We start from the raw sequence: 12,506 nt of genomic DNA, 5'->3' as shown, positions 1-12,506 counted from the left end.
AATGCCCGTAACAGCCAGATTTGGTGCCGAACTCATAAAACCTGGACTATGGAGCAATGGAAGAGTGTCTTCTGGTTTGATGAGTCTTGTAACTGTTTGCAACTTCTGGTCGGGTTTATGTCCAAAGAATGATTTGGATAACCATTTCGTAGTATTCCATGGGCGCCTCTGCAGGCTCGGAATATTGCCGAGGATTAAGTGATCATTTTGGCTCATCAGGTGCATCTCATGATACAGTCTTAATTCCCTAATGGGGATTCTGTTTTCCAAGACGACAGGATCCGTGATCAGGCATCTCGCTTCGTCCATGACTGGTTTTTTGAGCACAAGGATGAAATGTCGCATCTCATCACAGTAGCGGATGTCAATATTATTAAGCCTTTGTGGTGTACTTTGGAGAGGAGGGCGCGTGGCCGCCATCCACCGCTATCACCATGTGTGAACTTGCTGCTGTTATCAAAAAAAATGATAAAAGATTCTCTTGAAAACAATATGGGACCTGTATTTATCCATTCCGAGACGCCGGCCGGAGTGGCCGAGCGGTTCTAGGTGCTTCAGTCTGGAGCCGCGCGACCGCTACGGTCGCAGGTTTGAATCCCGCCTCGGACATGGAAGTGTGTGATGTCCTTAGGTTAGTTAGGTTTAAGTAGTTCTTAGTTATAGGGGACTGATGACCTCAGATGTTAAGTCCCATAGTGCTCAGAACCATTTGAACCATTTGAGCCATTCCGAGACGTCGGTTGGAAGCTGTTTTGAATGTGAACGTTTTTCCTACGCTGTGTTAGGCACGGTAATGTGTTGTGTTTATAATGTTTCCATATTTTTTGTCTACCTGCTGTATAAGTTGGTGTTCGTAGGGAATGTCCCTTCAGTAGTAAGTATTTTGCTTCACTGACTACTCTGCTTTCCTATTTGGATTTAACTGTAGTTGGGACTTAATAATATTATGACAAGCAGTACGTGAGTTTAAGTGCAAGCAGAGGCACAACTGAAGTTATAATAAGCCCTGTGGCTAGGGCCTCCCGTCGTGTAGACTGTTCACCTGGTGCAAATCCTGCGAGTTGACGCCACGTCGGCGACTTGCGTGTCGATGGGGGTGAAATGATGATGATAATGACAACACAACATCCAGACCCTGAGCGGAGAAAATCTCCGACCCAGCCGGGAATCGAACCCGGACCGTTAGGTATGACATTCCGTCTCGCTGACCTCTCAGCTACCAGGAGCGGACACAACTGAAGTTGATGTTTTTTGATGGGCAATAATAGATTTTACATTAATTAACAAATGAAAATTGTAATTAATTCGTAAAATCACCAGTTCCACACAAGTAAAAAGGCAGGTGTCTGGTGGAATGACTACACTCAACTCTCCACGAGAACAGCTATCCAAAAAGAAAGTAAAATTATGTTTCGCTTCCTCTTCTTCAATATCTTTAAAAACATTCAACTAAATTCGTTTTTAGAGTAAGTTAAAATTCCAGCTGAAAATTCAATAACCCAATAGTTGTAAAAGGCACAGTTTTATTCACTTCTTAGCCAAGAAAAACAATGTACACAAAGTAATAAGTGAAAAACATGTTAACACAAGTGACAAAATACAAACATATGAAGTAATTAAATTAGGGAATGATTAGTCATAATCAAATTTTCCTATCTTGTTTTCGAATGATGGATGCTACGGTGGAGGGCGACATTCATTGGCGCCGATGTACACGAAAGTATTTGAATAAATACCTATTACGCCGAGGAAGCGCTAAAATACAGAAAGATGTATGTTTTGGGAGACGATTGACATCTGTGAAATAAATCTAGTTGCAAAATGAAGGAACTAATGTTCGAACTACAGCAGCTACGTTAACAGCCGTATTCTGTAACGTCTCGTCTTCTCATCTAATACAGAGGGATATTCTGGTGCCAGAAGTCCATCCGCTCCTGGTTGACGTTCTGGTCCATTGTGAAAGTGTCCGTAATGTGCAGGTAGTTGAGGTCGGCGTTGTTGAATGGCGTCCACACGATGGTTTCTCCCTCTGGTGACGGGGTCCTGTAACAAAGGACTAGCCGTCAGCCATAGTCGAAGATACGTCGTTTCTGCATGTTAAAAAGAAAAAAGGAAAACATAGGTTTTATTACAGCACAGACTAGATACACAATACTCGAGGTTGAAAAGATAAAAGTAGAAAAGTTTTCACCACTGAGTCTCAATAGAATGTTTAAGATAACTCTCATTTATTGTTCCGCCTCATTTGCTGTAATATCTCTTTATATTCGATGAATTATTCTGATACAGTTCTACCCTTGAATGACGTTTACTAATTTTCTATCTTCATACTCGCAGAATCCATGCGAAAAGTAGTTCATACAATAGCTATGCCATGAGCGCATAAGTATTCTTTGCAGTACTCTCTCTGGTGGTTGTTAAAAAAAAAAAAAGAAAAGAAGAAAAAAAGCTTCCGAGATTGTCTTCGTGCCGATTAGCCTGAGTTTTGTTGGAAGAACAGTAATCTGTTTATTGAGATTTATGACAGAAGATAACTGATACGAACCGTACGATTAAAGGGGAAGTATATATATATATATATATATATTGCTCGTTCATACAAAAGGTGTGTATTTGACATTTGAGAATTAATTATATTCATCGATATATTGCGTAGTGTTAATCAGAAGGGAACTTCCGAAAGACTGGAAACGAACCTGCATTTAATAATCCAAGAGCTCCATTACTTCTTCGGAAGGTTAAACTTCATCAAAGCCAAATATCCGCTTGATCTGAGGTTTCCCGACTGATTATACAACGCTCCCAAAAATTACGAGGCATTTTATTTGTACAGATTAGCAGACTGCCGCAAAGCACGAGCCTCCAGAGAAGAAGAATCATCGCCTGATTTCATTCTAACAAGTAAAATTTCTGAATCATTTTGAGTGAATGAGCTATGACTGTGTTTCATATTGTGAATGACTGATTTCTCGAACGAATTGAGAGCTACATAATCACGTAGATAGGAGGAAAAATTACAGTGGCGACCGTGACAGGACTGATGCATGTTCCAGTCTAGTACAGGTGGAAGAATATAAGAATCCACTCCGATTTTGAGTTCAACGATGAAATATGGACTTCGTTGCCTTAATCCACTCTCTTCCAGGGATTTATTCAGTCAGAACCTTTTCTTATTACACTTTAAACCTGTTTCATGTTCACGTCCCTGACCATCTGTTCCTGAGATCATCTTCCTGTTTCTACGGCACATTACCAGCTTCTATACTGTACCATAAGCCATCGCCTGTCCTCCGTGCCGCCTCCACCAAACGCTGTACGTCGCCTACCCGGTGTCCGTACCCAGTGTTCCTGTTCCATCGACTTCGCGAGATCGCCGGCTACATCGTCGAAAGAAGAATTTTGAAAATTTTTTTTGAGCAATATTGTAAAATTTTTTTTGGCTATGAGGTACTTTTCCTTCGATCTAATCTATGGAGCTTCTATATATTTCAAAATTACTGGATTTAGGCTTTCCTATCTTCTTTAATACCTGAGCTGGGGTCTATTCTTCCGGGTTTTCCAGGGTTTCCCTGTGAAGGCCAGTTCCCAAATGGGTAGTCCTTTTTCGTAATTACACCAATCTACATCTTCCCTGGTTATGTACTCGGTATGCGGGTATACCCCGGTACATGTAAAAGCTACAGCTTAGGTATTCTCGTAACTTATTGTCTTAACGTGTTACACATACTCTCTATAGTAAAATTCTACTAATTCAAAATATTCCTCTTTTGAATAAACAACCCAACAAATTTTTTGTTAGCACGCAAAGTGTATTATCATTGCATCTTTTCAGTTACTTTACATGTTTCGATCACTCTGGATCATCTTCAGATCCAAGCACTTGTGTCACCAACCCGTCTTGTCAACGCAGAACCACATATCAGAGCGTCAATCTACTTCCGTCTTTGGATTTTTTGTTCCTACGATAGTCGTGGTTCTGTTAATGGAAGCGATATTTCGTGAAACGGAATGTCTGAATCACTATCCAGGACATAATTTGCACCTTTTACAATATCTACGTCACTTTCATATCCAGGCAGTAAGCTTTGCTTACTAACCAGGCATTACTCTCCAGGGTGTGGTGGTTCGCAGTTACTTTTCTCCAGAGTGTTACGGAATACGGTTTGTGTATTTATATCGTGTCGAGAGTGTATGAACAGCATAATGAGGTCTCTCTGTTACGTAGTTTAAAAGGAAGGCGAATTGTGATACTCGATGACGGCAAATTGCTCAGTCCTACGGAAATTTAACCTCCACAGTCCGTGGGTCCACATATGTGCACTTCGTGGTTTTATTTCGTAAAGCTCGTGAACAGTTTCTGTCGACTAAAGACCTCTAGTACACGTTTGTGGAAGTTTCGTAGTTTCAGTCCATGCCACGATATTGCACCACAATCGGCTTGCAGTGCCCACTGTGATGTTTTGAAGATACGGGTCGGTGAAATGGCTACACACGGCGGGCGCTGTGAAGGTAATTCAAAACAATACCTTGTTCTATACGCTAAATTTACTTTCTTTTTTGATTTAATACGTAAAAAGAGTCACAAATGTGATTTATATATGTTTTCTCCAAAATTATCTCTTATTGTGAATACAGTGGACATCGAAAGTCGAAGTATGCATTTGTGTACTTCAAGTCTCAACCTCAAAATTTTTCTGTTTATCTTGTTGATTGTGAAGTTTTGGTTTTTATTGTATTGTGTGAGGAAATCCTAATAATTATCCAAGTGTTGTGGCAAAATGTTATATAATTTTTAGGATATCGATTATTTAAACATCAACAATTAATTTGTGGCGTTATTTTAAGAAATCAACGATGAAGAAATACTTAGGATTCTGGAGGAGAGTGACTTCAGTTCACTTTTAGACGATGAAAGTCATCTCTTTTCGGATAAGGAGGATATTTCTGAATCTGCTGTCACAACTGAAAAGGCAGAAATGGAAATAGAAGACCCTACGCCTGATAGGTCGCTGAGCAGTGGATGTAAACATAAGTTACAATGGACTTGCTCAAAAATGGAAAACAAGGAACCAGATGAAGATAATTTCGCAGATCTGACGGATGGTGTGGTCAGGGATCCTGATGAGTGCTTTTTTGAGTATTATGATAAGAATTTTTAAAATGTTGTTGCAGAACAAACAAATCTATATCATGTGCCAAGTAATAGTAAGAATTTAAACACAGATGTGAACGGAATTCTTTCCTTTGTTGGGATTGAAATTCTGATAGATAAACTCAGGCTACCACAAAACAAGATGTGCTAGAATAGACTACTTGACCTCCCTCTCATCAATGATACTATGATTCAGGACAGGTATTTCAAGTTATTAAATAATTTGACTTTCGTAAATAATTTACACGATCATGATAGGAGTGACAAACTTTGGAACATGAGGCCTGTGATCAATTTTTTTTCAGGAATAAGTGTCTCTTTTGCCACGATCTAAACATCTCTCAACTGATGAGCAGATGATTCCATTCTCTGGCAGATGTGCAATGAGAACGTATGTGCCACCTAAACCTAATCCTCTTGGGTGGAGAACTGTATTTTTGCGTCTTCAGGTGGTTTAGTTCTTGACTTAATAACATATACTGGCAAAGGAACAGTACCTGACACTGAATTAAAAGAAGCAGATTTAGGTGCAAGTGCAATTACGCTTTTGACTGTGACAGTTCCAAATGGACAGCATGTAATATATAGGGCGTTTCAAAATGAATATACGGGTTCTAAGGCTTTGTAGGATTTATTGCATTCAACTTACAGTTATAAATAATACATCAAATGAAAGAGCAGCTGAAAGAGTTTTTCTTACAAGTGTTCAATGAGACCACCATTCATCTGACATCGAGTCGGTATGGGAGTTATTCCCAAACCTTGGTCGTCATGCAGCAACGTTTCGTTTGCGAAGCTGACACATAAACTGTACGTTGTAGGCTTTTTACAACTTGTAACAACCGTAGGCGATAAGGACGTAGTTGTAAGCGTCTCCTTAAAGGTCTCCACAGAGACATCACTGGAAATGCTAAGTCACGACTAGCCAGACGAACTTATTTCTATTGTGCGTGAAAAGCTCTCACTCGTTCAACACGTTCTTCAGTCAGTCATTCCAGTCTCTTCCCTTTACGTACAGATATACAAACAAGACTGGTTGAGTTGCTCTTTCATTTGAGGTATTATTAATATTTCTAAGGTGAACATAATAAACGCTAAGAAACCTTAAAACCCGTATATTCATTTTGAAACATCCTGTATAGTGACAGATTTTTTACAGGCATTAAGTCAGTTGAACAGGCAACAATGTATATCAAACAGGGACTGTAGTGAAAAACAGAATTTCTGACATGGTTTCAAAATTCAAAACTGACTGTGATCCAAACAGAGGTGAACGTGATGAATATGTGAGGGAAGACAAAAAGGTGTTTGCACGTAAATGGAAAAATAACAAGTCTGTTATTTTGGTATCATCTTGTGTTGGGAGTGAATCGAAAGTTACTTGTAAGCGATGGTAAAAGGCTCAGAACAGAAGTACTAATGTACCACAACCAGCAATTGTGAAGAGTTACAATTGTAGCATGGTTGATATTGACCTATGTGACTGATTCATGACGTACTACAGGTCAAATACCAGAACAAGAAAATGGACAATCAGACTATTTAACCATTTTACTGATTTAGTTATTATTAACTGCTGGATTATGTACAAAAGAACTTGTGCAAAGAAAACGTACCAAAGTGTAACGGGCTGTACGTAATAAACTTCAGACTGAATTTGGCTAAAGTACTGATAAAGTGTTCTAATGTCTGAAGTTCCTCAGAGCTCTCCAAAGAAATAACCTTGAATTAACAGACCACTGGCAGATCAGGAGAAGATGAAGAAAAGTTGTTTCCATGCCAAGGAAGCCAACTTGATACGTACGTAGAGGCAAATAATGTTTCTAAGTATCGCTTTGAAGGTTGAAAATCCCGCACCAGAAACTTGTGCAAGAAATGTAATGTAGAACAGTTATTTCGTAAAATTTCATCAACAAAACCTTTAATATGTTTTTCAAGGTATTATATATTTACCAATTGATGCCTAAAGTCCACGTATGTGTACCTCATATATAATAAAAATTGCAAATAATGTAATCCTGAATGTAATCATGTAAGACTAATAAAAATAACCCTGAAAACAATTTTCCTCACTTATTTTATCTTCGGAACTCAAGAGGTTAAAGAAAAGGGGGTCTCGTTTATTCTTTTGGATGCACCAGAGCGGATTTAAACTGGCTTTGAAATAGCGGAAACATTATGAAAAGTACATGAGAGTATGACGCCTTGTCGACGTGGTGAAGGTGGTAATCCAGTGCCCAATATCTCGAACCCGAGTTTAGTGTCATATCCATCATATTTTTCGCTCTGTTCCTAAACGGTGGAATATGGGGGTGGAAGTAGTATTGTAAGAGGTGATACAGCCCTTTATGCTGTATTTTCTCTAATGTGTTACCTTGCTGTACCAAACTGACTAACAACTCTAATTTTGTAAGTCCTGATGCACGTGGACTAACACGCGACAGTCGTTCATCATAACACAACGATATGCACCCAGTTTCAGGCCAGTAATACCTCGTGGTACATTAATGGCTGTTTCCCTTTTTACTGCATAAACCCATGCTGCGCATTTCAGTTAATAATGTATGTGATCATTAATTTTATGTCTTTAATTAGTTAATGATCTATGTGATCATTAATTTTATGTCTTTAATTAGTTTCATCCTACCCCCATGAACCATGGACCTTGCCGTTGGTGGGGAGGCTTGCGTGGCTCAGCGATACAGGTGGTCGTACCGTACCGTACCAATTCCCGGCGGGGTCAGGGATTTTCTCGGCCTCGTGATGGCTGGGTGTTGTGTGATGTCCTTAGGTTAGTTAGGTTTAAGTAGTTCTAAGTTCTAGGGGACTGATGACCATAGATGTTAAGTCCCATAGTGCTCAGAGCCATTTTTTTAGTACCGTACCGTACCGTAGGTGCAACCACGCATTATGTACTAAATGCATAAATCTGTTGTAAAAATGAGTTCGAAGAAATACAATAATTTGAGTCCCGGAACGCGGAATGAAAAAAATATAGGAAAGGTAAGGGATGTAGTGAAAACTCTTTTAGATTTATCGTGCAACAGTGTCGACAGTACCGAAGCAGAAGGTTCAGATTGTTGAAAACATTTCATACAGAGGGAGTAAGCAAGGTGAGTTCCCGCTTTCTGAAAAAATTGAAATTGCTTGATGTACGGGACATTATCCCCCCCATGAACCATGGACCTTGCCGTTGGTGGGGAGGCTTGCGTGCCTCAGCGATACAGATAGCCGTACCGTAGGTGCAACCACAACGGGGGGGTATCTGTTGAGAGGCCAGACAAACGTGTGGTTCCTGAAGAGGGGCAGCAGCTTTTCAGTAGTTACAGGGGCAACAGTCTGGATGATTGACTGATCTGGCCTTGCAACACTAACCAAAACGGCCTTGCTGTGCTGGTACTGCGAACGGCTGAAAGCAAGGGGAAACTACAGCCGTAATTTTTCCCAAGGGCATGCAGCTTTACTGTATGGTTAAATGATGATTGCGTCCTCTTGGGTAAAATATTCCGGAGGTAAAATAGTCCCCCATTCGGATCACCGGGCGGGAACTACTCAGGAGGATGTCGTTATCAGGAGAAAGAAAACTGGCGTTCTACGGATCGGAGCGTGGAATGCCAGATCCCTTAATCGGACAGGAAGGTTAGAAAATTTAAAAAGGGAAATGGATAGGTTGAAGTTAGATATAGTGGGAATTAGTGAAGTTCGTTGGCAGGAGGAACAAGACTTTTGGTCAGGTGAATACAGGGTTATAAATACAAAATCAAATAGGGGTAATGCAGGAGTAGGTTTAGTAATGAATAAAAGAATAGGAGTGCGGGTAAGCTACTACCAACAGCATAGTGAACGCATTATTGTGGCCAACACAGACACGAAGCCCATGCCTACTACAGTAGTACATGTTTATATGACAACTAGCTCTGCAGATGATGAAGTAATTGATGAAATGTATGATGAGATAAAAGAAATTATTCAGGTAGTGAAGGGAGACGAAAATTTAATAGTCATGGGTGACTGGAATTCGAGAGTAGGAAAAGGGAGAGAAGGAAACATAGTGGGTGAATATGGATTGGGGGAGAGAAATGAAAGAGGAAGCCGTCTGGTAAAATTTTGCACTGAGCATAACTTAATCATATTTAATACTTGGTTCAAGAATCATAAAAGAAGGTTGTATACATGGAAGAATCCTGGAGACACTAGAAGGTATCAGATATATTATATAATGGTAAGACAGAGATTCAGGAACCAGGTTTTAAATTGTAAGACATTTACAGGGGCAGATGTGGACTCTGACCACAATCTATTGGTTATGAACTGTAGATTAAAACTGAAGAAACTGCAAAAAGGTGGGAATTTAAGGAGATGGGACCTGGATAAACTGAAAGAACCAGAGGTTGTACAGAGTTTCAGGGAGAGCATAAGGGAACAATTGACAGGAATGGGGGAAAGAAATACAGTAGAAGAAGAATGGGTAGCTCCGAGGAATGAAGTAGTGAAGGCAGCAGAGGATCAAGTAGGTAAAAAGACGAGGGCTAGTAGAAATCCTTGGGTAACAGAAGAAATATTGAATTTAATTAATGAAAGGAGAAAATATAAAAACGCGGTAAATAAAGCAGGCAAAAAGGAATACAAACGTCTCAAAAATGAGATCAACAGGAAGTGCAAAACGGCTAAGCAGGGATAACTAGAGGACAAATGTAAGGATGTAGAGCCTTATCTCACTAGGGGTAAGACAGATACTGCCTACAGGAAAATTAAAGAGACCTTTGGAGAAAAGAGAGCCACTTCCATGAATATCAAGAGCTCAGATGGAAAGCCAGTTCTAAGCAAAGAAGGGAAAGCAGAAAGGTGGAAAGAGTATGTAGAGGGTCTACACAAGGGCGATGTACCTGAGGACAATATTGTGGAAATGGAAGAGGATGTAGATGAAGATGAAATGGGAGATATGATACTGCGTGAAGAGTTTGACAGAGCACTGAAAGACCTGAGTCGAAACAAGGCCGCCGGGAGTAGACAACATTCCATTGGAACTACTGACGGCCTTGGGAGAGCCAGTCCTGACAAAACTCTACCATCTGGTGAGCAAGATGTATGAGACAGGTGAAATATCCTCAGACGTCAAGAAGAATATAATAATTCCCATCCCAAAGAAAGCAGGTGTTGACAGATGTGAAAATTACCGAACTATCAGTTTAATAAGTCACAGCTGCAAAATACTAACGCGAATTCTTTATAGACGAATGGAAAAACTGGTAGAAACCGTCCTCGGCGAGGATCAGTTTGGATTCCGCAGAAATGTTGGAACACGTGAGGCAATACTGACCCTACGACTTATCTTAGAAAATAGATTAAGGAAAGGCAAACCTACATTTCTAGCATTTGTAGACTTAGAGAAAGCTTTTGACAATGTTGACTGGAATACTCTCTTTCAAATTCTAAAGGTGGCAGGGGTAAAATACAGGAAGCGAAAGGCTTTTTACAATTTGTACAGAAACCAGATATCAGTTATAAGAGTCGAGGGGCATGAAAGGGAAGCAGTGGTTGGGAAGGGAGTGAGACAGGGTTGTAGTCTGTCCCCGATGTTATTCAATCTGTATATTGAGCAAGCAGTAAAGGAAACAAAAGAAAATTTCGGAGTAGGTTTTAAAGTCCATGGAGAAGAAATAAAAACGTTGAGGTTCGCTGATGACATTGTAATTCTGTCAGAGACAGCAAAGGACTTGGAAGAGCAGTTGAACGGAATGGGCATTGTCTTGAAAGGAGGATATAAAATGAACATCAACAAAAGCAAAACGAGGATAATGGAATGTAGTCGTATTAAGTCGGGTGATGCTGAGGGAATTAGATTAGGAAATTGGGACACTTAAAGTAGTAAAGGAGTTTTACTATTTGGGGAGCAAAATAACTGAGGATGGTCGAAGTAGAGAGGATATACAACGTAGACTGGCAATGGCAAGGAAAGCGTTTCTGAAGAAGAGAAATTTGTTAACATCTAGTATAGATTTAAATGTGAGGAAGTCGTTTCTGAAAGTATTTGTATGGAGTGTAGCCATGTATGGAAGTGAAACGTGGACAATAAATAGTTTAGACAAAAAGAGAATAGAAGCTTTCGAAATGTGGTGCTACAGAAGAATGCTGAAGATTAGATGGGTAGACCACATAACTAGTGAGGAGGTATTGAATGGAATTGGTTAGAAGAGAATTCTGTGGCACAACTTGATAAGAAGAAGGGACCGGTTGGCAGGACATGTTCTGAGGCATCAAGGGATCACAAATTTAGCGTTGGAGGGCAGCGTGGAGGGTAAAAATCGTAGAGGGAGGCCAAGAGATGAAAACACTAAGCAGATTCAGAAGGATGTAGGTTGCAGTAAGTACTGGGAGATGAAGAAGCTTGCACAGGATAGAGTAGCATGGAGAGCTGCATCAAACCAGTCTCAGGACTGAAGACAACAACAAAACAACAATTAGTTTTATAACTGAAATATTACAAGGTTACAGCGAGAGTTTCCTTTCGTTTGGACACCGATATTTCCAGCGCGTTTTGCTCCAGTCTTGTCTGAACGTTATTCACATACCGATCAGGTACCTTTTTAGACATACTTAGATGCTGTCTCTCAGCCATAAACTGAACAAGGCAGCAGTAGCGCAACGACATTCTCTGTTGAACAATAGGGGAGACAATGGAGACCCTAGCTCTATGGGTTTTGTACCTCTCTTGATTTATAACTGTCAATTAGACCGGAGGTTGGTAGATAGGGAGAAACCCTATCAAGAACTCCATGTATAACTATACGGACCAGTCACTTTAATGTGACCTCCTATCAAAAGCCTGAATAACCACCTTTCGTAGCGCAGGCATGCAGCAAGAGAGTCAGTGACGTTCTGGAAGCTACCGACAAGGATATGGAGCCATGCCGACTCCAGTAAGAGGGCCAGCTGCACTAGGTTTCACAGTTGAAGACCCAATACGTGCAGAGCTCGATCGAGTTGGTTCCACAAATTCTGGAATGGGTTTAAATCCCGAGAGTATGGTGGACAGGGCAGTACTGAAACTCATCCTGGTGCTCTTCGGACCACGCACGTACACTGAGCTGTATGACACGTTGCATTGTCCTATTGGAAGAAGTCATTGTACCGAGGAGAAACAAATTGCTTTTAAGGGTGGACTTGTGTTGATCCATTGTGCCTTCTAGAATGACGATATCACCCAGGGAGTGTGATGAAAACATTCCCCAGACCATAACGCTCCCACCTCTTGCATGGCCCTTTGCGACGACTGTTGCAGGACCATTTACCCCAAAAGCTATCTGTCTATTGGAGTGTAAAACGTGATTCATCTGAAAAGGCCACGAGTTCG

General features: G+C 40.5%; 1 protein-coding gene across 1 annotated transcript in view; it reads right to left on the bottom strand.

The window, feature by feature from the left end:
* Window positions 1-1,764: 1,764 nt before the first annotated feature.
* The window catches only part of LOC126455992 (cholinesterase-like), a 45,940-nt gene continuing 35,198 nt past the window's right edge, over window positions 1,765-12,506 (bottom strand). Inside the window, exon 7 of the mRNA XM_050091749.1 lies at window positions 1,765-2,043. Coding sequence (XP_049947706.1) covers window positions 1,893-2,043 — 151 coding nt within the window. The 3' untranslated portion in view covers window positions 1,765-1,892. The remainder of the gene's footprint in view (window positions 2,044-12,506) is intronic.

Source organism: Schistocerca serialis, chromosome 2, assembly GCF_023864345.2.
Source record: "Schistocerca serialis cubense isolate TAMUIC-IGC-003099 chromosome 2, iqSchSeri2.2, whole genome shotgun sequence".
Lineage (NCBI taxonomy): Eukaryota > Metazoa > Arthropoda > Insecta > Orthoptera > Acrididae > Schistocerca > Schistocerca serialis.
Note: the sequence above shows the minus strand (reverse complement) of the source record. Positions and strands in the feature narration are given on the sequence as shown.